Below are 27,708 nucleotides of genomic sequence, written 5' to 3'. Positions count from 1 at the left end.
GGCAAAATTAGCTGATAGCATCGCAAATGAACAAAGTTAAAGACAACAATGGGCCATTGACTAAACACCTATGACACAAGTTAGATATCAATGTTTATTTGGAATTGAGCCAGCTAACATGGGATAACAAAAGATTTCCCATATTTGTCAGTGTCGAAGTAGGAAATCTCCAAACTGTACAAAAGGGACATTGTGCAATGAAAAACAAACACCAAAAACACTGATTGCATAACATTTTTTGAACAGAGGATATAGAGCTCAACAGTGCAAAACTATAATATATATTTACTTTGAAGAAACAATGTCACGGCAGAAATGGCTTCACTTTAGGTCACACATTTTAAAGGTAACCAAAGCCAATTTTAGCAGTAAATGATATTCAAATTTAGTTTATGGAGATCTTTTAAAACCGGTCTTCAAGTTTTAATCATTTCGCATCCTCAGTTGTAGGCTACGAAAAAGTTTCAGTAAATTGTTATGGTTCTTGACAACGAAACTGGAGCAATGTTGACATAAAAGTACGCTTCCGAGGAACACTTCGATAGCGTGACACTGCTTCTTTACGCAGGTAAATACGAGAGGCAAACAAAGAATCGACTTTCAACAAGGTTCTAAAAAATTAGAAGAATAATCCGAAGTTTCTGTACGCCAGTACTGTTGAGCGAAGGCGATTCCTAGAGATCTGATGTGCAACATTCACAAAACAGAAAAACTGAAATTAATTTTCCTTGAGCTTGGTACCAGTTTCTTGAAACTGAATAAACAGACGAAACGAAAAAGCAAAGGCGAAAGCAAACAAGCAAAGACCACATCACATCAGTGCAGATTTCTTTCCTAACAGAATTTTTTTAGTCGAGGCAAAACTAACACAGGCTGAATTCAGGCCCAACCCCAAAATGGAAGCCTCACGATAAAAGAGCATAAAGCAAAAGAAGTGTTAAAACCAAACCAGGAGTAAAATTCCATAAAAAATGTTTCAATAAATGATACTTGCAGTTTTCCCAGTAAGCCTCTCCACGATCTACATGAATCCATTCCTTTCTGTACAATGCCACACTTCACTAAGTGCTTGGCAATTTCGTAAAAAATATCTATATCTACTGTCACAGCTGTAACTTTGAGAGAGTTGCTAAGCATAACCAGTAATTTTAACTACACAATTGTTCCTGCTTGAACTTGCAGAGTTCTATAGTGATAAACATTGCTAAAGACTAATTTAATGGAGTAAAGTCATATTACTCCCTTTTTGTACCATTTACTGGAGTGAAATGTCTCACGCCAATATTGTCAAGGGCTATTCTCAACTAAATGCCATTAAAATTAGTTAAAATAGAGTTGAACATTAATCAAATGGATGGCTCCTGTAAATGGACACCTGCCAACAAGATGGGAAAACCGGCCGTCTCTTTCATTATTTGTACATTGGATAGCATTGTTTCCTCTATGCAAAAGGAAAAACATATATTTAAAACTAGTTATATGCTGGTTCAAAAAAGTTAGATGGCTTTTGTGGAGATTGACCAACTAAAAGAATGAACACTTCCCCAAGACGAGCCAACAGGGACAAAGGTATACAAATATTGTTCAATTTTTTCAAAGAAAAAGACCCTCACATAAGCTTATCAGTCTCTGCAACAAAAAAAAGCTGTGTAATTGAAAACACTAAATATACCACAGAAAGTTGCAACAGTCTCCCTTCACAAGAAGCTCATCCATTATCAAGCTTTCGTAATAGGCCATTTCCGATTTGCTGTTTGTCTCGGTTTTGAAGCAAGTCTTGGTGCTCAACTATTGTAAGGGAAATGAGTTTGATTTGCATAAGAATACGCACCTTTTTTTGAATGGTTGTGCACCAGGACTCGCTTTGAAACTGAGGCATGTAGCAACTCGGAAATCGGCTATTCTTCTACGATACCATCAAAAAATGTACATCAAAATTAGATTTAAGCTTTTAGCTTGGAAAAATCTCACTAGCCCACCACCTGGGTGCAACCAATAGAAATCCTTGAGCAGCAGCCAGACCCATTTAACTTAGCACGTGGATGTATAAGAACCAAGAACCAAGAACCAAGAGATCATTTTTAAAAAATGTGCAGTCCTAACCCTAACCCATCTCTTTGAAGTGGGAACCTACAAACATGTATTCTGGTACAATTCAGATTTGAATGCGCACTACTTATTCCTCGGTAAGGTAAGAGTATTGACCTTTTCCACCTCCGTTTGCACAAAAGAACAAATAGCATCACAGTTCAGTATCAAGCCTCCAAAGGTAACTCAAACCAAGTGATAACTATGTGCAAAAAATTAACCCTCTGATAAATCAGAAGTAACCCTGTCAATTGCTTACCGTTCATTTAACCCACTTACCCTTAGGAGTGAGACTTGCGGATTTTACTTTGTCTAACGCCGGACGATTTTACTCGTCAAAGGGCGACTGGGCTCTGTTATATTACAAACATAAGTAAATATCGTTCATTGTTCAGTAAAGATACCAGTAAGGAAGCCTGAAATGCGAACTCTATTTATTTGCATTCTTTCATGTGCACATACTTCGCAATCAGATGCAAAAACAACAGACATATTTTTTAGTCTCCTTCGCAGCCGTTTTTTGATACTACTGGTGCATGAAAGAATGCAAAAAACTCAATTTTTTGAACATCGATGGTACCCACGCCTCAAGAACTTCAAAGAAGTCACAATTTGGAGACGTTGTAGTGTGACGATAACCATAAGAATAACAACAACAGCAACAACAATAATATAAAGTAGCTAATAAGAAATGGCACAAGGCCGAGATGTCCTCTCACTTCTCTCTATATACTAGCACTGAATGCTACATAACCACTGTGTGCCGTCTCTGTGACAAGGGGAATCCATGTTTGCGGAGCGAACGATTAAGTGTGATATTCCAGAAAACCGTCAGCACTATTTGTTTCAACAAAACTATGGATCTATTTGGTTGAAATGTTTACCATGAATTGATAGTAGGCGGAAAGAATAAATTGTGACTCGAAAACTAAATGTATAGTCGACTTTTTCACAAACTTCCCAGCAATAAAAATCCAGAATTAGATCCAATGTATTTTTCTGTTTTTTCCCCATCGTGTGGCCTTTTTTAAAAAAGAACGACATAATTACTTTCGATTATTTTTGAACTACAAAGATGCTACTTGAAAGTTTGACAGTCGAAGATACAAGTGCAATTAAATACCGCAAATATGTACCTTTTAACTTAGCGAAATAAAAAAAAGAAGACATCTCGTCTTATGGCCTCCTAAACCTAACATACATTAAAATAAACGTGTGATTGCCTGGGTACCAAGACACCTACAAGAGCAAATGCATTCTTCTTCTTCCACCCTGTACTCTCATGGCCTCAACCATCCAAATTTTGCCAAAGGGCTAAAAGCTTGGTTCTTTTACTACTGAATATACTTGTGGATAAGTATAATTTAAAAAAGCATTCTTTTCCTTAACTGAGATATCTAATCTATCTTTCTCTCTAGTGCTTAGTTCATTAACTACGAATAAATGATTTACTTTTTCTCAGCGTCAGTACATGTCAAGCAAGGCTCCCATTTCCATTGTCTTCTTCCATGTGGGCAAGGCCATAGCACAGCATACTATTTCGTCTAGCCAGAACATGTTATACTTTGTAACATAAACAAGGGTATGCGCTGAAGCAATGATATTGCAGCAGGCATCAGAAAAGGCCCTGGCCGCTTTAAACATCCACTGTACAATGCGTATTGCCACTCGATGTGTTGGAACTGTACTGTGAAATGTTTGTATTCTGTAACACCAAGCCATGATCTAATTCAGAGACCATGCATCTTGGGTAAATGCTGTCCAAAATATTTTTTGGGCACAATAGAGTAGCACTGAAAGGCAGACCACATTGTTGGAAACATCACAGATAAACACTGGGCCTTTCGTTAGAGTCCACTGTGTGATACTGTTGACTTGAAGGTGATGGCTGAACATTTGGCAGCCTGCTTCCAGGTTGATTAGGTGGATGTGTGGCTCTCCAGTAACTCTCAAGAAACTCTCCTAAGTGATCACATGCGTCATCAAGCTGAGCTTCATCCAAAACAAGATCATATGATTCCTTTGTAAAAAGAGAGATAAAAATGATTATCTTTAATAAAGTTACGACATTTTTTAATTTCCAAGACATGTTTCGGTGTTACAAACATCATCGTCAGTTACAGAAGGTTTGAAAAACCGTTAGGACATTTTATCTCCGATTCACTATCTGCAGAATTTCTTTGCTGAAGGATTCCAAAACGGTTCTTGTTGCCAGTGGTAGATGTCCATCAGGGAAGAAATTAACCCTGGGTCCAACTTTTTGACACTGGATATGGACCTCGATTATCTCAAAGAATATCCTGAACATTTTCAAGATTAAAATTGAAATCTTCCCTTATGAAAACTAAACTGTTGAATGGGGTAGGGGATTAGGGGAGGGTTTGTTACATGTAAAATGCCCCTCATCACTTATACTTACATCACCACACTGTGCTAATTTTTCTGCAGCCACCAGCTGTACATTAAGATGACGTGACTGGGATTTGCCGCGTGTTTTTATGAGCCTTTGCAGCACCTAGTACAGAATTTAATTAGTATAACTGTTATTCAAAATAAACACAGAAAGTTGTGATCAACCACCATTCCTTAAAGCATAGAGAATTCCCATCTTCGGTGTGATAAAGAAGCACGATATTTAAAGCAAACAAGGAGTGGCTGCGTTTAGATGGTCAGTAGTTTTGATCCCTTCAGTTGGTGCATACAAAATACTCATGAATTATTATATGGCTATTGTTTCTGATCGATATAACACACGCTCTGATTGCCTATTGCAGCTCAGCACTAGGGCATTATTCTCCTGTAATGTCCACGGGCCGATTATGAATTATACAAATTAGTTTTTTTTCTTCTTTAGAACTGTTCTGTTAGCCATACAATAAACAACTTAATAACCTTAACCATTTGGTCTTTGCAGCAAAATCTTAAACCTCGGCTGAGCTGTAGCAAGGCCTCAGTTTGAGATTTTGCTGTAACCACCCCACTCTTGGGTTAGTACCCTTGCTATATTTTTCTGGACCCTTTTCATTTTCAAACTTTCTCCCTTTAATGTCAACAGCTTATCAGTGTGAAAGGTGTCTGTATTCTTTGCTGCACAAGGGTTCCAAGGCTGGATTGTCAGGAACCGCGAACCATTTAGGAAGGCACTTAATCTCCAATATGAACTTCTTAATTATCACAAAATAAACCCCAAAATTTACCTTGAGTGAATTAATTTTGATGTAAACTAGCAGTGGAGCTAATGATGTTTTGAAGAGTTGAGTAGGGTGATTGACACTGTCACAGTCTAACACAACCAAGTTCAAACCTCGAGCCAACTCAAATATACGCTCAATCTCAAGCTGTACTTCAGCTGGAAAGAAAAAAGGAGATAACTGTCAGGTTTTCTTAAACCTGATACAGATTTTGGATCAATATGTTTGATGACACGAAAATCTCCTGTATAAAGCTATAAAAACCATTGAAACTATTCATCAAAAGTAACTGTCAAAAGCTTTCAATAAACTAATTTAAGCCCATTACAAAGTTTTCAAGTGAAGATCAAATCTCACCACTAACTGTCAGTGTACCTGAGCACGGGATTCTGTCATTCCTTAATTATTTGTTTTTGTTTATTAATGAAAACCACAAGTTATACAATCATACCAAGCCCCGAAGATTTACTATTTGATCTTTCAAGTAACGTCCTCTTGCTTGGATTTGAAAGGTTTGATCGTTTGGCCAACGTAATATCAGCATTAACACGTGATATTGTTATTCTGCAAAAAAGGAAAAAAAATAAGGAAACAAACTAAAGCAAGTTAAAGGAAGAATGGTTACAGAAAAATTGCTGTGTTAAGTTGAACCTCTGGAAAATTCAACAAAGTACCGTATCTATGTTCACATACTTGACATGTACATTAAATGTCAAATGACAGATGACTGATGATAGATGATGGCAGATGGCAGATGACAGATGACAGATGACTGTGCATATTCAGCAAAACTGATTTTCTGAATGCAACAGCAAATTTTTTTTGAGAGTGAGACTCAATGCACTCAGCAATTACTGGTACTTCATTCACCAATTAATATTATTTTATAGTTTTTTAATTGTCAAGTACATACAGATGTTTCTAGGTACACTGTACAAGTTACACTTGCATGTGAACAGAAAGCACAACTTTAAAAAACGAACCTTCCTGAAAACTTGTGTTTCATATAATCATACAAAGCTTTTTGCATCATGTCCGTGACCTGAAAAAAGGAATAGCAAATTATCGCGAGAGGAAAAAAATCATGGAAAACCAATAATAAATTTTATAAAATAATTAGGATAGTATGGGCACTCTCATTGGTCAATAGATTGTTTTCACGTGACGTCACAGCGGCCATGTTGGTGTACAAGAACAATAGACATTCTCTCCTTTGGGAACCAAACTCTATTTTTATGCATATTCCATGCATACATTTTGTATTGTTTTATACACCAATATGGCCGCCAAGTCACGTGAGTGAAAACCATCTATAGCTGTGTTTAGATGAAAGTATGGAAACACGGCTGTAACAATACACACATTTTGATTCGTTATGTGTTGTAAAGTGCACGTTTCGATTGGCTGGTAGGAAATATGAGCATGTATCAAGAAAATCTGTTTCAATCAAAATGCGAAAAAAGCATTTTCCTTTATTTGTCTTCACAGTATCTTTTGTTTAACCCAAAGCAGATTTCGCCCTAATTTTTCCTTTCCAATAACTACATGGCTTGCTAAGCTTTACAGATATAAATAATAAATCATTGGGAAATGTGGTTGTGAAAGTATGATGAGATCATTCAAAAGGAAATTCTCAATTGAGCCAAAATCATAGCCCGAAAGGTTTCACTTGATCATTGGCCTATTTTTCTCTATCCTACAATACTTGTGAAGGGCAAACTTTTGCTTAGTTGTGTCTGAAACTTTGTGTTTCAATGTGATCATTTTTTCACACTGCCATGGGAACCTCTACTTTGAGCAGAGGTTTTTTGATCGTTTCCTGACTTAGGAAGGCTGAAAAACCTTTGCTCACAGGGTAGGTGCATGTAATCCCATGCAACAAGTTGCCATTTGTGACTATTCACAATTTAAGCAATAGAGGACATTTTCCGTGTTTCCATAACCTCATCTTAACACTTGAGGGAGTTGGAAGAATTCCAGACAGTTATGCATCTCAGGTTTGGTTAGGGTTAGAGTGATATTTATAGATTTTACTCTGTCTAACACCACATGACTTTGCTCATCAATGGGTTAGGGTTACAATCTTCCTTGTAAATGCTCAAAATGTGCTAAAAATTGTTTTTCAGAACCACCAATTTCAAAATTTGCCCAGGAGAAGCCCCCCAGACCCTAAAAATTAGAGGGGGCATCCCTCGACCCATACCCTCCCCACCCCACACACAGCTGCATAAAAGGTACACTGCGCCTTTCAAATGATATCTCATGCCAGTCACAAAATCATTTTCCTCCCCATTTACTTTTAAATTTATGGATAAGCCCGTAAGCTCTCTCCCCCCGCCCTCCCCCCGATAATAATGAAGCAAAATAACACACTGAAGGTAAATTATCAGTTTGATACCTCATATCCTTTCAAAGAAGGCCCAAGCAACACAATAGGTCTCATTGATGGGACAACATCATATGGAGAAAACTGCTCTTGTTGCTAAAAAGGTTACCAAACATCAGTACGAAAGAAATTAATGTACACATTTGAGAAGCGCAGGTTATAGAAAAAAATTAATACAGAAGTGATACTCACACTGGACATTTTATCGACATTGCAGAGGTCATCCCCGTGTCTATTAGAGACAATTGCTTACAATGTAAAATGTGTACTTGAAATACGGATATTTCTTTCAATCATTGAACAAATGAGCCCAACAAATTGACCTTCTCCCAGCTGAAAGGCTTCATACTGTAGCTCAGTTGGTAGAACATTGCGTCTGGCATAGCAGAGGTTATGGGTTTGCATCCTGTTAAAGCCCCCTGAATTTTTTAGGTGTCTATAATAGACAATTGCTTAAACTGTCCAGTAAGTGTGAGGATCACTACATCTTTATTTAAACATCGATATGATGGTCAAAAAGTAATATTTAAGACTCATAGAGTGAACTAACAAGTATGGCTTACTTTCCATGAGAGGGTTTAATTTAATTATTAAATCAATTAATTACATTGTTTAGCAAACTAATAAATTTTTTTAACTGTGAGCCTACAGTAACACAATGTTCCCTCCTTGCTAAAAGACAACTACTTCACTCAATAACTGTAACAATCGCTTTAATTTTGCACTGTTACCATATTTCAGAATTCCATTTCTGTAATTCATCACTGAAGTCAGGTTCACGGCCAAACACAAGTGACAGTTATGACTGATGAAAATGTAGCCCTTAACATAACTCATGTAAAATCTAACCAAAAAATGTTGGTTTTCCAAAGGGAAATCTGGGAATATCAGGCAAAAAAATCTGTAGGAACAGAATAGAAAATTGACAAATGCTTGCCACTCAAGGTATGATCTAGGATACATGTATTTGAAGAGAGAGAAACTTCACTGCAACAACAGTGAAAAGACAAACCTTTTTAAAGAATGGTTTTTTTGATTTTCCACCCTGAGTCCCCTGTGAGGTGACAGTGCTTCCGGATGCAGATCGTGGCAATGATCTTCCCGTTGGACTTGAAGGGCTTGGCTCATTATCATAATCCAAACCATTCTCATTGTCAACTGTCATAACCAAAAACTGCATGTTCAAACCACTCAACAAATCTTAACTATCAGTTAAACATATAAATGGTACCTATCAAGTTTCTATACTGAAAAAAAATTCATGTTAGAATCTAGTATCGTCAAAAGAAAAATTACAAAAGTTAAAGGCTTCCTGTCATCCATGCAAATTTGGAGAAAGTAAAATGGCTTACAAGTCTTTTTCATAATGTCCTCTTATTTAATCATCATTCCCGACGGATCGCCCAAGGATGGACACAGGTGCTTCATCAAGAGCTACGTATCATGTTAAGTGACTGGCTGTAAGTAATGTAATTAACACCTTTGTCACAAATGGAGGGTGGGTGCCCAGGTAATTAGAGGATGGTGCTGCCAAACCCCAAGCCAGGAAGGTTAAAAAAAAAACTTGTAAGCCTGTCCTACCTACCCAAGCACTAAACAAAGCCCCCTTCACCCCAAACTTACAGCCCAGTGGAGTAAACAAAAAAAAAGGTTAATTAAGTAAAAAAATACACAAAAGGGGGTTGGGAGGGGCAATGCTCAGAGAACAAAAGCCTCAAAGCAAGCCACATAACCATGTCACCTGAGCAAAGGAAATCTACAGCTGTACAAACACATGCTTGTGTGCACCAGCTGCTAACCCCTAAAAACCCCACAAGCACTGCACACAAGGCCAAAAGCAAATGTCAACCCAAGCAAACACTAAAAACACACCAATGAGATCTGCTAACACATACAAAATGAGATTAAATGCCATGCTTGTGCCGTGCACAAGGAACTCTGTTGCAAGTCATTTAAACTAACTCAAATGACCCGATCAATAGATATGGAATTGAAATCTTTAGTAGCAAACCCTGTTGACCTCCTCGTAGCTGGTAACATTTAGTCTAAACCAAAAAGGATTTCAAGGTAAATCAGGTAAATTAACAGATCACTTACTCTGTCCTGACAGGGAAATATGCCTCGATGGTGACATGTTAGTTGGAGATTGAGCTTGGTTCACCATGTCACCAAACTGGAAAACATTACCAGACCTGTGAAAGCAGTTCAAGAGCAAAATAATTCTCATTATGCATGTACCCACTGCACGAATCACAAATTTGAATAACCTCTTTGCAAAATAACCAATTAAAGTTTGGCTCCAAACCAAGGAGAACAGAACATAAAAAAAAACTCAAAGTTTTACTTAAATAGAGAGCAGAATCTAATTTCTCGGGGAATTAATTCAATACAATGGTATCAATGGAGGTTATGAGTGCACAATGTGGACAAATTAAAAATATCCTATTAAATTATAATAACTTTTAATGATTTGCTCCAAGGAAGAGAGAAATGATTGTCTCTTATAGACAATTGAAAAATTCAGGTGGCTCCAACAGGATTGAAGTCATCATGATGACATATGCAATGCCAGTGCAATGCTCTACCAACTGAACTACATGTATGAAGCCACACAGTTGGGAGCAGGTCAATTTGTTGGGTTCATTTCTTTCCGTGTAAGACAAGATGAAAGAAATCCTAATTTGAAGTTGATAACTAAAATAGGTTAGGACTACAGGAGGTCCCATACGATGGTAATATCAACCATTGGCAGTAAGTCTATTTTGATGTGGGGGGAAAACCAGAGTGCCCGGCAGAGAAAAACTCTCGAGTCAGGTAGCAATAACCTTAAGCCTCAGCTCACACACAATTGTAATCTGAGGTGGGAGGAGAGGATGATCATACATGTAGGACCTTACTCTTCATCATCCTTATCCTGAAGACTCAGGCCATTAATTTTTCAATGCTAGAGCAGCTACAGTACTGCTCAAAGGTAAGTTGACAGTCACTTGCGAGTCGTGAAACTCGACTCGAGACTTGATTTTGATCCTCAAAAATTTTGAGAATCGAGTCTTGAGTCGAGTTTCGCAACTCACGAGTTGAGTCTTTTGAGTTTCGAGTCGAAAAAAATAATGAGCTTGATGCTTGACTGATCTCTCGAGAAATAAATTAGACAAACAAAGCGCACTTGCGTGTTGTACATGCGTCGAAAAAAGCGAGTCGGATATCAAGTGCGAGTAGTTCTGTTGACAAAATATGCACACAGTTCCCGTCGCTCGTTTCCTCAAAGGATCAATGAATAATCTGTTGCGATCATTTACAAAACAGCTCTCTTCACAATCGACTTGAACATGCTACGTTTGACTTTAAAGTTAAAACCTAACGCTTTCTTTACCCTGATAATAAACATTATCGATCATTGAATTTAAGCAAAGAGAACGTAATGCAATGCCTCGAGCAAGCGATCTCAAATTTACGAAGTTGTGAATTTTTTCAACGGTTCTCCCATCGCATTATTGGTCATATTGGTAAATCACGATTGGTTGTTTTAAATAAAGTGAGGTTGCCTGGTTCCAAGTTTCGCGAAAGTTGACATATGCAAATTTCACTTGCGGATGAAGTTACCCTCAAGCGGATGTCACGCAATGCTTTGACTTTCGATTACAGTTTATTTCAATTATTTTACCTACTTACGAAATCATCAGAGAATATTTCTCAAGTAAGAAGAATAGCTTCCACTGTGTAGGAACGAATCAGACACTGCAGGCATATTTACAAGTGCTCAAAAATGTAATTGTGGAAGTACACGCGCAAGCCTGACGGTCTGAATAATTGCGTATACCGGTGCGAGTTTTTAGAGCATGTTATATTTTCTCTTTCGATTCTCGACATCCAAAACGAGCAAGCAGAATTGCGACCATAATTGACCATTCATCTTTTGATGATTTTGATGATAGGTAGTATTTGGAATTCCAGTTTGTTGATATTACAATGCCAACTTTCGAACGAGGCCCCTTTTTACTCTGATAAATTACATGTCCGTGGTCATTTTGCTAGTTTGTGACTGGGTTTGTGCCTGGGGAACGCATCGGAAACTCGTGTATTTTTTTCAGAACAAGTGAATAAGATCGCGACGTTATTTTTCTACATGCCGAAGGATAATGAAGATAATATTTTTTTCGCGGGCCAAGAACACTGAAAGCTTGCTTAGAGTCGACATGAATATTGCGTACAAAGGCTCCATTAGCGTAATTGTTCATTTCTTCGAGACATAAATCGCTTTCTCGAGTTCTTCTCGAGTTTATGCATATTTCAAAGTCCATCTTTCTCGACTCTCGATTCTCGACTCTCGATTCTCGAGCCTCGATTCTCGCGTCTCGAAACTCGAACGTCTCGACCTTCACGACGCAAGAATCGAGTCGAGACTGTCAACTTACCTTTGAGCGGTACTGTATCTCTCCTAACTTATATAAGGGTAAGATTCTTAAAAACACCCTTTTTTAACCTAAGGCCTCAAAAGTACATGTAAGGTGCACTGATCACAAAAAAATTATTATCGTGAAGGTACAGTAGAAGCATCTTTAATCAGTGTAAAGCGTTATTTGTAATCACGCCAACAAATTTCAATGAATTGTATGGTCCTGTATCGCATTCAACTTACTTGTAAGGAATTTAAAGATTTCAATATTTTGCAGTTCAAATTTCAGTCTAACGTATTCTAATTAATTTTTATAATTATTTACCCTTGAGTTGATTTGCTTCCCTTTCCTCCGACCCCACTCAGACCTATCTGCTGAAGTGAGTTCAACTTGCTGGGGCTGTAAACAACGCCAAAAATATTTTGTTAATTATGACGATCCAAATCAACTTGACTTTCTTGCAGCCAGTCCAAATTAATTCTTCTCTGCACAAACAGAAAGGAGTTGGATTAAAGCGTGGAAGGAAAAAGTCACAGAGGTATTTTCCCAGACTTTCATCAGTTCCTTTGGCCTTTGGATGAAATCCACCATCTTGCCCTCACGTTACTGAACTTAAAGCAACAATATATTTGTGCAATGACACATTTATGTAAACCTTTCCTCTGCCATCTGCAATTACTGACAACATATCCCAGATACCAGATAATAACAAATTAAACTGGTGCACATGGGAGTTAGAAAGATTGCTGACAAAGTGGGTAAATCCGGCCACCCCCATTTACGGGGATAAACCCGGGTCAAATTTGGGTTGATGATGATGATGACACATACCTTGGTATAAATCCAATATCGCACCCTTCTTTTACTACTCGACCAATCCACCAGTCATCATTAAATTTCTATTGAAAACAAACAAAAATGCACAATCTTATTTAGTGTAGTTTTGTATCAATGATCTTTTCATATGACCTCTGAAATACTATGCATGTCCTACAGCATGATTGTGATAATTCAATATTATTGTTATTGGTACCTCAGTCAACAATGGTGATTTCAAAGAAGAAGCAATAATGTTATTACCTCTTTGACATGAAGAAAATCTTTGGCATCGAATGACACGGCAGCACCATGCACAGGTGAATCGTCATCAGCACTTCCATCATAAGGGATATTTGTTCTGACAGCAAACGCAACTTGCTTAGACTAAAGACAAACCAAAAATAATACATACAGAATTTCAGTAGTCAAATTGTAAATTTTAAGAAAAAACAACAAATTTCCACGACATAGACCCATATCACTCAATGTCCAAACAAAAGATTTTGCCCGTCGAACCTCTCATTCAATGTGAGGCTCGATGGGCAAAGACAATGCAAAGACAAAGCCTTTATTCCCCAATGACTTCAAAATGGCCGCCGAGTGATAAAGGTGAACATTATTATAACTTACCCGTGCAGCTTCCAAGGCATCTAAAGCTCTTCTCTGTAAGTCTCGCCTGGTATTCTCTCTCTCTTCAGATTCTAAACTGCTTGTGTCAGATGTCCGGTATTGGTTTTCAATGTCCTGTGAAATACAATGCAGGTCAAGAAAGAAAGGAATTAAGTTGTTGAAATTCAAGCAACTACATGTAACACCAACATTTCCAACTTATATACTTATTATTACATACCTAAGGAACTCCACAATCTGATAGCAATTCACACACTTGATGCTAATGTACATGTATTTTGCACACAAACTAGTAATTAGACGAACACTACGCACACTTGAATAAAATAATCCTCTGTGTACGTCAAAAAAAGTAGCCAATTTCTTTGTTGTTTTTGTGTGTGAACTTAAGAATACTAACATTGCAACAATATTGATTAGACAAGGTTGTACCAGATCACATATTAAAAGCCCCTACACTTTTTAATCAACAAAACAAGCATGGTCTTTCATCAAGCATAAAGTTAGAAGTCCTTGCAATTTTGCTTCTTATGAACTGCAAAAGTTGAATAAATTTGCCAAAATTGTCTCTATGAGATGACAACACAGACAGTGAGACTGTTTTGACTATAGTCATCTATAGTCTATAGGTTATTCTCAGCAAAGAATAAATATTTAGTCTAGGGACACTTCAGTTATCCTAAATAATCAGTTCCTTTTAGTGTTTTCAATGTTCAAACTTGACTCTTGTGATTTTGCACAAAAGAAGAGCACAATAACTAATAACTAATACCTTCACTGACAGGTAACCAGTTCTAATCAACAACAAAATAACACAGACAGATCAACAATGACCTTGAAATTAATAATAGTTACAGTAAATAACTTCAACAACACAAAGGAATAATAAACAATTATTCCATGAGCCCGCATTGGATACGAGATGGTAAATAGCCAATGAGGCGCATAGCGCCGAATTGGCTATTACCAATCTCGTATCCAACAAGGGCGAATGGAATAATTGTTTTATAAATTCTCAACCTTCGGTTTTGCTAAATTTTATGTGAGTTTAAGAAACGATCACAAAGCGATGTGATTTCCGGGTGCCAAAAATTTTATGCTGAGCGACGTTTGCCGCATTCATTTCCATATAAGGTCAAACCCAGGTACAATGGCTGATAACCGAGATCCAGTGATCCAATGAGAAAGCTAGAATTGCATTATCCGAGGTTGCAAATTTAATAAGTATTAGTATGTTCACTTCTTCAGGAATGAAAATGCCAGCCAGATTTATACCAAATTTGGACATGAAATTTCAAGAAACTTATCAAATACTTACTTCATAAAAAAAATCAGCAATCAAACAATAAGCAGTTCATTTCTCAGTAATTATGTGTTTTAAGAGAGTACAACACCATCAACTCTTTTTTTTCAAGTAAATACACTGTACTTCAATAATTATTGTACAACTTATCACATGCTTGCTGCATTCCAAAATAGCTTATGGAAATGCATTTTCTCCGCAAAAGAAAGTCATTATAGTTTTACATAATTTCTTGTATGATGATGCACTGACAGATTCTTGATTTTCATTTTTGCTGTATAATTTTATTAGTTTGCTTGGTTTCTTTGTGTTCCTTCCTTCTAGTTTCTCCCCTTGTAATAATGTTTTTTTTGCCCTTATTGTGCAACATACATTGTTTTATTTGCTCCTTTTCTATAGTTTTGTCATCTTTCCATAGATATGTATAGTTGACCATGATTATTGTAATTAGTTTTCTGTCACTGTTGTGCATTTAACAAATCAATGCGCTTTAGTGTTGTCTGTACTCTAATCAACAACGACATTCGTCATCACAATGGTCAAAATGTTGCAGATGCACTCATGTTTTTTTAACCACAACTAAGAAAGAGCAAGCAGTGTCTACACAGTCATGTAACTTTCTTGCAATAATTATTTGTATCTAACAGGCCATTACAACAAGAGAAACTGAAACACAAGCAGGGTTGTCTAGACTCTTATCGACAACTGCAAATTAGCCAATCAGATTGTGAGATTACAAGCAATGGTGATATTGTTATTTTTTCATTTTTTGGAATCCTAGTTGTTTTTTAGTCGTAAGTGTACTTTTATGTCAGAATTTTATTTGCTTTAATAGTGCATCCTGTGAAGAATAAATCAGACTACAGGTGCAAGGAGTCAACATTAACAACAAATATTACAAATAAAAATTTAATTATCACAAATGTCAGGAATACATGTAATTCCTATACAATGTATATTCCTGACAGAATGAATGAAACCTTACACGTAGACTGACAAATGCTACAAATGGAATAAAATATATTATTTATATGCAAAGAGAAAATAACAAGGAAGTCCTGTTTTTCTCATAAAATTTGAGATGTCAGTAGTTGGAACATTTGCAAATGGTGACGTGTAAGATTCAATTCATTAATGTCACATTTCCATTTGAATCAAGTCTTAAGCAATGGATACCCAAAAAGACTCATGAAAACATTCAAAACATCTTGTTTAGCCACAAATGTAATGTATGCATGAAAAAAAAGATGACATTGCCTTCCCACTTTTACTGTATGTGTACATTATAATAATAATAATAACACAATCACATCTACATGTATCTTTGTCATCAATACTAAAAACACTGGTGAGTTATACATGTATGCCTTCACAAAAACAATTCACAAAAAAAGTCATTTTAAAATAATACAATTACGTATAGCGCTCAAAACTGAAAACATGGCTTCACATTACAGCACATGTCAAATTGAATGCATTTTACAGAAAGTTACTGGAAAACGAGAACTCACCCAGTCATACAGTAACATATTGGCTTCTGAAGACGGACTCGACATGCATATAAAACAATACCAATGATTAAAACCTTCTGGATTTAGACTGTCTTCTCTGTAACCAAACATGCATGATAAATCGTATGCGAAAGAGAATAATAGCTTGCGATGTCACTTCCCACCCAACTTCACTCAATATGCAAATGTGTTCAAAACTAACAAAATATACATGTACAATCCACATAATCACACAATTTATTAAGTAACTGGCAATTTTGTTTATGCCCCTCCAAGTGTAAAAATTGGCAGGAAAAAAACTACATGAGCCTAGCAAGCACTTACAGTAAACAAAGATTTTCAACAGTGCCAGTACTGACAAATTCTGGTAGTTTACAAGAAATTACACAATTTGCTCCCAATGACAATAGAAAGTGTGTAACAAAAATGCATGCTCTTCAATCAAATCTGTGAGTCACCACAAATTTAATATGTAAAGAAAATATCTTATTACAATCTTCCAGAAAATATCAATAAAGTTTATATGAGATTATGAGAGACGTTTAGTTCTAGCTATTACCATCAAATGGGTTTAAAACGATACTGTTGCAGAAAAAATTATGCCGCTAAAAGACTTTTAATCTAAAAATCTTCAGGATAAATTATTCATTATCTCCTTGCTTTGAGAATAGGATTCATAAATAACTAATAAATGTTAAAAATTGATTGAGTTGAAAGAGAATTTTTGGTTTTGCTATGACACCAGAGATCACCAAGACTTTTACTGTAAAATTAGTAAAGAATAAATCCAAAAAAAGCTTTAAAAATAACACACTGAACAAAAGCCCCTCACATACCAATACAAATATAATTACATATAAAAATTATATAGTCTTAGAAAAACTCGGGTGAGAACATTTTTCTTTGGATAATAATATAGCACTTTAAAACTCTACAGAACTAAAAAATAATTATTAATTGGCAAAGACAAAACAAGACCTCCATCCAACAAACAAGCAGAAAAGACTATAAGCAAAGGTCCATTTTTGACGATAATAATACTTGAATGTGTCATTTATAGTTAAAAACTTTCTAAAAGATAGTTATTTTGAAAACTGCAGAAGGGAAAACTGAAAACCAGGATACATGTACACATCTTGAAAACTGAAACATGTATCCATAATTAATACAGCTCTTTATGCTGTGAAATTCACATGCCTATACACTCAGGCGACCAACAAACAGTTTTCAAATAAAATCCTGTTTTAGAAATTGTACCAGCAAATCAAACCATCTAACCTACTAAGATTGAACTGGAATGTGCTGCACTAATCAGTACAACAATAGAGGAAAGTGTGAGCTTCAAAGCAAATATTTCAAATTAATTTACCATTAAAAATATTTCAATGCAACAAAAAAATTAATGTACAGAGGCTTTAAGTAAGAAGGTAACCCAACTTTCCTTCAGAGAAAGTCAGGGAAGCAATGGCAAGCTTCGTTTGACTGTCCGCCAGGAAACAGAGCTCTGTACATAATGCACCCACAGATCACTAAATAATTTATAATTTCAAAGAATCAAAATTAGATTGACATAGACTCCAAAACAGTTTTGGTCCCCTGGTGAACAGCAGCATGTATTTAAAGGAAATGCAAACAACACAAATGATTGGTTTAAAAGGAGGATACCATGCAGTGGATCACGTCCTTGTTTTCATAAATACCTCCTTCTAATCTTGTTTGCCTGGTCTATTAATGGCCAGGGTGAAAATACGGAAGAATACTGAAGAAAATCTGAGATTTACTCCCAGCAATTGAACCATTGAAATAAAATTAGATCAAATCTGATCATTAATGTGGGCCACAAAGGAAGCCATAAACCAAGAACAAGTTGGAGGTCAGGCATACATTGCTGTGGCATTTCTGATTTTGAGTTGCAAAGTGTTTGGCTTATGACATCAAAGAAGGAATACTAGGCTTTTTACTACATGCAACTTGGCTGTATACCAACTGTCAGCTGATTAGCTAAGTTATTTTCCACATTAGAAGCTAAACCTTAGGCATAAAAATAATGGTCAAAATGTTTCTTCTAGATTTACCTGCCAACAGATTTTTGTCAGAAATATAGAAGTCAAGTTGCACTTCTTAATCACTCTGTATTTCTATGAGATCAAAATTTCAAGGAAACTTACTAAGAAAAAGCAATACAAAGATACATTGTGTCTATCACAGTGCCTATCACCTCAACACATATTTTCACTTTATTTATTCTCAGAAATCGTCCCACATACATTGTGTTGTTTTTAGAACCTTTCGATTGCAATTTCACTTTTTTATTGGCTTTAAAAGACGGGAAAAGTGGTTATACTTTGATCAATAACCAAGCAATGAAGAGGAATGGGTTTGATACCAGGTTGCAGTCACAATTTAATTTGCACTGCAGTTTTCAAAGAACTATCTCAATGCAAAGCAGTTTGTGACGTCAACCCAGATTTGATATGCTTGCTTCCAACGTTTGAGAGAGAATTGAAAAAACTAAACTGCTTGAAATTCAAATCATGCATTTAAAAATGGCGAATTTATCATGAGTAGATTATAAGAGTTGCTATAGCTACAAATGAAATTGGCCTACAAATAAAAGCCATTAATTAACGCTGGCCAACATACTACTAAAATAATTAGTAACCTTATTGAAACTGAAGGTACGTTGACTGCTGTTAGAACAATATAGATGATCAAAAGTAAAGATGAAAATCACAAAAAGGGATCTTCACTTCAAAGTACTTCCAACTCACAGCATTAAGATATACAAGAGGTCTCTACCTTGTGAGTCAGCTTGCACATGAAATCATAACCTGTGACCACCATTTAATGCTATCAACTATATTAAGTTTTTGTTAAACTGTGTTTAGAGTGGATTGCATGTTGTAAATCACCTAATTATACATATTCATTTGAAATAATTTGAAACACTACACAAAAATTGTGATGCAAAATGCAAAAGCAGGTAACACATGTACCTGCTCTCACAACAAACACTCTTGTATGCTAATTCACCCTTCATTTAACATACATGTCAATGACAAAAATAAAAAAGATTAAAATAAATTTGCTTGATATTATCATGATCAGAATTATTTCCACCCACTGACAGCACATAAATATGAAAAAAGTAAAGCATTGAATAATACTATGTGCATGCAATGTAAGTTAAGGAATTGCCAAAAGTGTTCCACTTCTACTAGTCAGGAACAACTATAAGTTTGGCATGGACAAATGTGACTTCTAAATTTTGTTTCAATTCTCTACATTCTAAGGAACTTACCATTGCCAATAAACAAAATTTAAGCAAAGCAAAAGAACAAATTGTGTCAAGGAATTTGTTTCAAGCCTTGGCTCATGAATGGCTTTGGATTCGAAAACAAACTTCACTTATGTCTTGTGGCAACAAAGCTTGTGCAATGTTGAAGATCAATGTTGTGTTATACTTCCACAAAATGTCTCCTCAAATATTATTAGCAAAAGCCAAATAAATGCCCAAGACAAACTAGTTTTTCCAACATTATGGCTCCAACACAACACTGCATGTCAATACTTCCTGTAGGGCCTCAGCTGCAATGCACACATACAGTTAACAAATTCTGTTTACATTTTGCCAACACTCCAGCCACTGTGATTGGCTGTCCTGACAATTTATATCAAACTTGGTTCTGCTTTGGTTATACTTTGAAATTCCAACATTGCAAATTCAACAACAGTCATTAATACGTTATTCAAGGACCTAAATAACACAAGTTCCCCTGATTGTTAAGACAGCATAAGTAGAATATGGTGCAAATTTGTGGAGAATAAAATTCAGTTAAAACTTGGAGTGGGCCTTTAATTTAACCATTCAACGACCACCAGAAACTTCTCATTAAATATGTATGCAAACAATAGGAATTCTTCCAAGCAACAGTTTAGCAATAAAGTTATTGGGGCTGAAAAAAGGCTGCTGAATTAAAATCATTCAGAACTTTTACCTTCTAGTTTTCAGAAAGGCAAGAGCATACCTATGTGTCCATTATAGCAAAAAGAATCTCTGTAAAGAGTAACTATAACTAAACATTACATTGATATTATGACTATTATTATTATACAAGAAATGGATATTAAGCAGTCACCTGCCAACCAAATGTGTATAAAACATTCATAACAAAACTCAGCATGTGTTAATTTTACATGTGACAAAACATTGCCCTGACAGTGCCCCATGAGAAATACATGAATAGCAACTTTAGAAAAACTGCTTTTTAAAACAGAAAAATCAGAATTGCTTTATCAGCAAATTCAAACAAGTTTGATTACGCAAATGCTGTCTAAGCAGTAACTAATAAGGTATATAAACACAATTAAAATTCTACCAGGCAAAGGCAGAATCCAAAGAAAAACTGCCATGATTTCAAAAATTATGTAACAGTGTACATACACTGTAGGGAGACACGCGATGTGTTTTGCACAGATCAGATTTTTAATTTTGGCCAAACAAAGTCGTAAAAATTGAATAGAAAGGGAAAAAAAAACATTAAAAGAGTTGTTTAAATGTTACACTTTTATAAAAGCCTAAACCTTATTGAGAGCATCCTCAAAGTGTATTTCTTCAGTTCAGTCTTTCATTTCATTGCCTCAATTTGGAAAGCTGATTCAACAACAGCAAAAGCTTGTAAATTCTGATGTGATTCCATTTGATTATAGTATTATAAGGTGCCCAGAAAAAATCCTCTTTGGAGGCTTTTAAAATAATAATTGTCTGGAATAATGTCTGGGAGGATGCTATTGATATGGTGAGTTATCTAAACTACAGTCTAACAGATGTAATTGAAATCACAAATCTCTTCTCAGCTGATTGAACGGAAATACAGTACCACGCTTTTCAACATGGATAATTCTGTATAACTGTTGGTCTAGCTGTTACAATGTATTTTGCAGATGACAGGAACACAGATGTTGAAGCTACCAAACTATTCTACCCTTCTTCTATTAGCATTTCCTGTTTCAATTGTCCAAACTCATTTCTGAGCATTGCTCTTAAAACCATTCTTAGACTAGTAACTTTCGTGAGAGACTGACAGTTAATAACTCGCCCATAAGTGAAGATGTTAGCTGCACTTAAAACAATAACAATATGAAGGCACTTACAGAACAGAACACAGTGACACCTCTTCAAATATATATCAGTTTACTAGTAAATTGCAACAGACCTACTGAATGTACAGTGTACATATTAAATAACTCTGCATTGATCAATTCCACTCTTGCAAAAGATGACACTTTACAGACTTACTCACACTGGATAAAAGCAAAAAAAAAAAACTTACAATTTTTGGAATAGCAAGTGAGCTTGAAGTAGACATGATTGCAATGAACAGGCACCAACTAATGTCCACGTATCTGTCTTGTAGATGTGTAAATGGTGCAGTTGATATCACAAGCAAATTCAACAGAAAGAGACTCACATTTTTTAATGAAATATTTGAGAAACTAGAATCTCCTAAGATAAGGAATGAACAATGCTATTAAGTCCAGAACTTTCTCAAGTCCAGAGACAGAAAACGGACGGATAAACAAAGAATTTCATTTGAATTTGTATTGTGTCTCGCTGTAAACTTTGCCCATTTATTAAAATGAGTTAATTAAACAATGGAAACTGTCATAAGTACCTATCAGAATATATTCTAAATAAAAAAAAACTTATAAATGCCAGGGCAGAAAATAGATTTCTCCAGTTTTATAGAGAATAACTCAAGGATGAATGAACAAAGGAGCCTAAAAAATTTTGACAACTCAACCACACTAACACAAGGAACAGATTTTCTTCCTGTGTAATTACATGTTTCACAATACATGTAATATGACTATAGATTTTAATTGTTTAACTATTTGCAAGTGATGTTCAAGGGTTCTATAATACTTTTGCAAGTTTGAAAGCACAGTTGCATTAAAATGTTTCCTTCCTGTTCAAAAATAATTATAGACATTGCTACTCTAATTACAATTTATCTCCATCAGGATTGAGGTGAAAACTTTGTTTTAGGAACACATTCATGACAGCTCTTTGTACTTTCCCCAACAGCATGCAGACTTGAAAAATTCTGAGATATGTTTGGCAAAAACATAATTATGTATATGAACCACTAATCATCTGCTTGCTCCCACAACAAGATCTCATCTCAAGCAATAATCCTGGCACATAGGCATGAACAAAATTCACCTTGCTTTTCTTGGCAGAAGGGAACATTGTTTTTCCGCTCCAAAATCAACTTCTGTACAAGTGCTGTTTGCAAACAACTCAACAGACCAACAGACACTTTAAATTTAATCTTCTGTCTTTTATATATATTATATATTCACACAAACAATTTGCTTATCAATCTGTCAGTTAACAAGGTGTGTTTTACAGATCACTATGTATCAGTTTACACTGTACATACTGGGTGCTTGTATTTGGTACTACTGAAAAACAAAATTGCAATAATCAGTCTAATTTTTATAAAGTCAACATAGAATCCAGACTTTAACACCTGAAAAGGTTATCAAGGGAAGTAACTTCCGAGCTCAACATAGCCTAGCCAAATCACTGAAATGAACAAGACTTGCTAATTTAATAACTAATGTTAGTAGTGCTGTTTTTGAAAAACAGTGCATGTTGATTTTACATGGATACATTTAAGATTACAAAACTGCTGAAAACAACCAGGATACACTTGTGTGCAATTTCAAGCCAAGATACAATGTAGCATTCATAAAAATGGAAGAGATTCTTTGAATTGTAACTTTATAAGCTTTACAATTCTCCAAACCTGAGTTGCATTAAACTACAGTATGTCATATTGTAGAAGAAAGAGTCAACTTGTGTAAACACTCAAATTTGTTGAAACAATAACAAAAAAAATTCAAATCATCTCCAAACACAGACACTTCTTTGCTCCGCTTACTAAGTTTGCCTCCAAAACATAGAATCACTGGAAATAATAGATCAATATAATACCTACATTGATCTGTATTTAGGGTTAGGGTCACCCTTAATCCTAACCATAACCCTAAAACCTAACCCTACTCAGAGATTGGATGTTTTTATTACTTAAGAAGAAAACCTCTCAGAGAAGAGGGCAGAACCAACAAAACAACAAACTAAAGTTACATGTGGTGCTGGATTTGCAGGACCGTAGGGAAGGGGGTGCAGCTGCAGAGGTCCACTTTTTTGCTGACCAATGATTCAAAAAAGTGAATTGATTAAAAATACATATAGTATGATTCTGTTCTGATTCACTGTTTGTGTAATAAAAATGAAGTGCAAGTGCTCTAAGACAGCTAGCCAGCATAACACAAGAGAGGCTCTCTTTACTTCCCCTTATGCACATCCACTATCTAACAGACATTGATCTGGAAGTTTGCTAAGAAGTACCCGAGGAGGTTTCAGCTTGGCACACTACTGAAAGTGCTGATCATCATGGTTTGCTGCAACAAACCCTGTGAATAATAGGGATTTTCAACCTTATCTCTATTTTTGTTCTTTTAATTAAAATGGTGACATTATTTTGTAAAACTGTAAAATATATACGTAATGTAGTCTCTGCAACAAAAAAAAATCAATTTTGAAGTTCAAAAGTTTGAGTAATATCCATGTTTTTAAGTTTGGCTTTTGGCTGCCTTTTTTCATATAATACTGCCTTCAGAATGCACGAAATGCAGTCTCAGACAACCCAATTTTCAAAATTTCCCTGGGAGCATGCCCCCGGCCCCCCAAGAGGTTCACACCCCCGGGACTGTTAAGAATCCCAACTGGCTGAGGCAAACCAGTTGGCTATTTACAAATGTATCCGAAAAGTTGAACCAGGGACCACCAGGAACAAATTCCACAAGTGGTCAGAACAAGTCTTGAACCTGGGAACTCCAGATCTCAAGGCAAGCGTCCTAACCACCAGGCTGCACTGGATCGCACGGTCCTTCTGCTAAAAAACCTGCCTACAGGTCTGATCTGGGAATCAATCATTGGCCATGTTGGCGGTGCTCTTACTACTGCACAGATCCCCACTTAAGAATAAAGTACATAACATTTCTGCCCAATTTCTTTCACACTCACTAATTGACTTATTTCATTATCATCCTTTCATTTCTCTTCTTTTTTGGCTTAGATACTCCAAATATAACTGAACATGCAGGAGTACAACAGCATTCCTCTAGTACTTTAGCAAATAATGTGAGGGACAAAATAATGATATGGATTCACCATCCAATAAGAGAAATCAGTGGGATGAGGGAGTGTCACACCACACTGGTTTCAAAAGGCAGTAAGTGGCCATATACACAGGGTGCTAAAACAGTTTTTTCTTCCAACAAGGCCAAACAAGTTCCAGCAGGCAGACATGGCTATTGCATTAATGAGTCGCAAGGCCATTGTAAGTATCATCTGAAATAACCCACCTTACACCATTAACTCAACCTACAAGGTATTTCTCTCTAAAAAATTAACTAACACCAAAAATATAATAATAATTGAAATCAATAAAAGATATTGGCCAAGACTTAGAAAGACAGTTTCCAGTCCAAATGACATTTTTCCCCCACAATGAAATATAATTTTCAACTGCAGAACATCCTTGCTATAGAAACCAAACATTAAATTGGTATTAAAACTAGAAAGTTCAATGAAAAACTTGTTTTCATAGCCTGAGAACAAGCTCTCTCATGGGATGCAGGTGGGCGGGTGAGGAGGAGAGAGAGCTTGCGATCATGTCTCGTAAATTTCAATTCCGCCCCCAGTGCCCGCATCCTCTAAGGTGTTGAGCTGTAAAAATCTGACCAATCAGATCTTACCAGATATATGAACCCAATGTAAATAAACACCTAGCAAGGATTTTTCTAGGATCGCATGGCGAACAGAACAGTCTCCAAAGAAGCTTTGTTTGGGAAGGAAACCAAATGGTGAAAGTCCTAATGCTTATTGTAGATGCTGTAAAATTTCCCAAAGGACAAACAACCAAAACTGGTTGATGCTCTTTCACTTTAAGAGCAGCAGCGGCAACATAAACCTGGAAATCAAACTTTTGTTGTATCCTGTCGGTAAAACAGATAGGACATCTCTGCCCTGAAGCAAAGCTTCCACCGCCTGACACTGTTCGGGTCTTAAATTCAATGGAGACTTCAAATGTAATGCAAAAATTCACGCAAGCTTTACAGATAAAATCCTCACTGTCTGCCATTTTTAATTGTGTTGAGAAATTGCGCGCATGAAAGGTATAGTATGTCATCACCTGATCAAATTGGCCAATCAACATTTTCACATCCACTTTTTGGATGCAGATATTCAAATTTACGAGACATGATTGCAAGCTCTCTCTCTCCTCCTGGCCCACCCACCTGCACCCCGCAAGAGAGCTTGCTTGCAGGCTATTGTGTTCACTAAATGTGACACTCAGAATTATCTTATAGCTTCACTCCATCACAATCCTCAAATCAAGCACATGCACCCTGTTATACCATGCACAGTCCTAAAAAAATTAGCACTTGATGGTGAAGTTTTAGTCTTTCGCATAAAGATATATTTTCAATCACAAATTAATATTCTACTCAGAAATATGAATTGCAAAACCTCAGAGATAGAGAATTCAAATAGTTTTCACAAAATAGCTTCAGAACCATCACGATGCAATTTTTTTACGACACCCACGCACTCTGTGATATACACAAAAAAATGATTGTTCATCTTGACTCTGCAGTCTTAACATTAACCATGATGTTCATCTCACTTATTTACCATTAAAGATTCAAAAATCAGTAATGTACCAAAAATACAGTTGGCAAACAAGAATATTATGTAAGTAGTTTCAAGGAAAATGACGCCAAATTTGTTACTGAGAAACTAAAAATACTGATAAAAAGGTCAAGACACTTCTCCAAGGTTTTAAACATTTTCAATATACAGCTAAGGAGGCAGTCCAAACAACAGTTATTGTTAAAGACAACAATAAAAATAATTATTATTATCGGCTCTCCCAACATCAGTTTTAAGTCGTCTTAATATTACTAAAAAATAATGTTCGCAGTAAGACTGCATAGCTTAAATGTCAAACAAAAAATAAAAAAAATGTCGATGGAATTACAGTGAGCAAACGATGCCTAAGAATATGTACGGATCAAATTCCCTCAACGGCAAGGAAATGGAAGTCAAAGTATTTTGCCGTGCGAAAGCCAATGAGATCAGTTCGATTGTAAACAAGCACGGTAATGCTCTCAGCAAAACACCGCACGTTACAATCCGGAAAGCTTATTGCTCTCTTTCGGAGAATTCGAAAATAAACCACTAAAACTTTGTAAAGGATTTTAATTCCTTAGCACAACATCTAGCCGAGGGAATAATAATGTAACAGCGCTTAAAATCTGACTGCTATGAAAACTACACAGTCTGTTCTTTTCACGTATTAATATGCAAGTTTGCCGACCTGAACGGCCAATTTCAGGCAGGCTCGCGTTATTCTAAAAACAAAATTGCCTTTTACAAATGCCTTCCAGTTACAGCGATAAACTCCGGGTAAACAACAACATTTTCTACGGGCTTAACTTTAACTTAGTGCCGAATTAAGACTTAGAAAGCATGACTATATATATATACCTTCGGAAAACCATCGATTCCCGGCTTGTAAATGTATGTTCCAATTCTTGGCGTGTACTGCCGATCCCAACCCTAAATGATCAAACGAGAAACCCCGACTTCATCACTCTGCCAGGCAGATAATAACCCAAATAAACGTCAAGCGCTTTCTCGTTTCGCTTACGGCCGTCTTGAATATAATCGCTGAAGGGAATACAACTGGCTTCTAAACCAACCTGTTCTTGAACATCGCTAGCAGTTGACAATGAGTGAGTGGAGCTCGCTCTGTCATAAGGGTCTCTAGGATTCTGGGCCATCACTCGGTCTTAGCAAAAGAATCATGCCATAGAAAGAAGGTATTTGCAGGAATCGTGGACAACAAAATAAACTTTTAAGGCAATGTATGAATATAAATTGTTATATGCAGAACCACATAGACACTTCAGCAGATGGCGGCTTTCACTTATTTGCATCTTGTGACGTAGCTATCATCCAATTTTTGATTGGTCCCCACACACAGCCTCGACACGACATTCGCCATTTTGAGGAATTTCCGAAAAGAAGAAGCTGACAGGTCTTTTTCAGGTCAAGCATTAATAATTTCCTTTTTTGAAATTCACTTTTCTTAAACTAAAAATAGAATCACTAAACGTGACCGGAAGCAAAAAACTGTTGCTAAATGAAACAGAATTACGTCAAACAATTCCAGCGCCCACCTGATTTTTGTGTGGTCAAAAATTGTCGTGGGAAGGATAGTATTATTTTTTCTTCGCGCAT

At 36.2% G+C, this 27,708-nt stretch overlaps 1 protein-coding gene across 6 annotated transcripts; it reads right to left on the bottom strand.

The window, feature by feature from the left end:
- Positions 1–76: 76 nt before the first annotated feature.
- LOC137984260 (voltage-dependent L-type calcium channel subunit beta-2-like) lies at positions 77–27,405 on the bottom strand. 6 transcript variants are annotated; one of them, XM_068831374.1, is made up of 14 exons: positions 27,168–27,404; positions 26,953–27,024; positions 13,512–13,625; positions 13,143–13,265; positions 12,894–12,961; positions 12,387–12,461; positions 9,763–9,857; positions 8,678–8,823; positions 7,678–7,761; positions 6,263–6,321; positions 5,731–5,843; positions 5,286–5,437; positions 4,508–4,603; positions 77–4,108 (listed from the first exon to the last, which is right to left on the bottom strand). In XM_068831374.1, the coding sequence occupies exons 1-14, from the start codon at positions 27,246–27,248 to the stop codon at positions 3,911–3,913; spliced, it is 1,476 nt and encodes a 491-aa protein (XP_068687475.1). In that variant the 5' UTR covers positions 27,249–27,404; the 3' UTR covers positions 77–3,910. The 6 variants fall into 6 exon arrangements, with proteins under 6 accessions (XP_068687475.1, XP_068687477.1, XP_068687478.1 ...); XM_068831376.1 differs by lacking the exon at positions 26,953–27,024 and having other exon boundaries at positions 27,168–27,405; XM_068831377.1 differs by lacking the exons at positions 26,953–27,024; positions 27,168–27,404 and adding an exon at positions 22,552–22,672.
- Between the last annotated feature and the right edge of the window lie 303 nt (positions 27,406–27,708).

This window comes from Montipora foliosa, chromosome 14, assembly GCF_036669935.1.
Source record: "Montipora foliosa isolate CH-2021 chromosome 14, ASM3666993v2, whole genome shotgun sequence".
Classification (NCBI taxonomy): Eukaryota; Metazoa; Cnidaria; class Anthozoa; order Scleractinia; family Acroporidae; genus Montipora; species Montipora foliosa.
This window is presented reverse-complemented; position numbering and strand designations above follow the sequence as displayed.

What these genes read in the sequence shown, in the direction of transcription:
- LOC137984260 (XM_068831374.1), bottom strand. Translation starts at nt 27,248, where the DNA reads ATGGCCCAGAATCCTAGAGACCCTTATGACAGAGCGAGCTCCACTCAC. An exon ending in GGAAGCAAATCAACTCAAGG is followed by an intron (nt 9,858 to 12,386) that starts GTAAATAATTAT and finishes CTGCTTTCACAG; the next exon opens with GTCTGGTAATGTTTTCCAGT. An exon ending in TAGTAAATCTTCGGGGCTTG is followed by an intron (nt 5,438 to 5,730) that starts GTATGATTGTAT and finishes TTTTCTTTCCAG; the next exon opens with CTGAAGTACAGCTTGAGATT.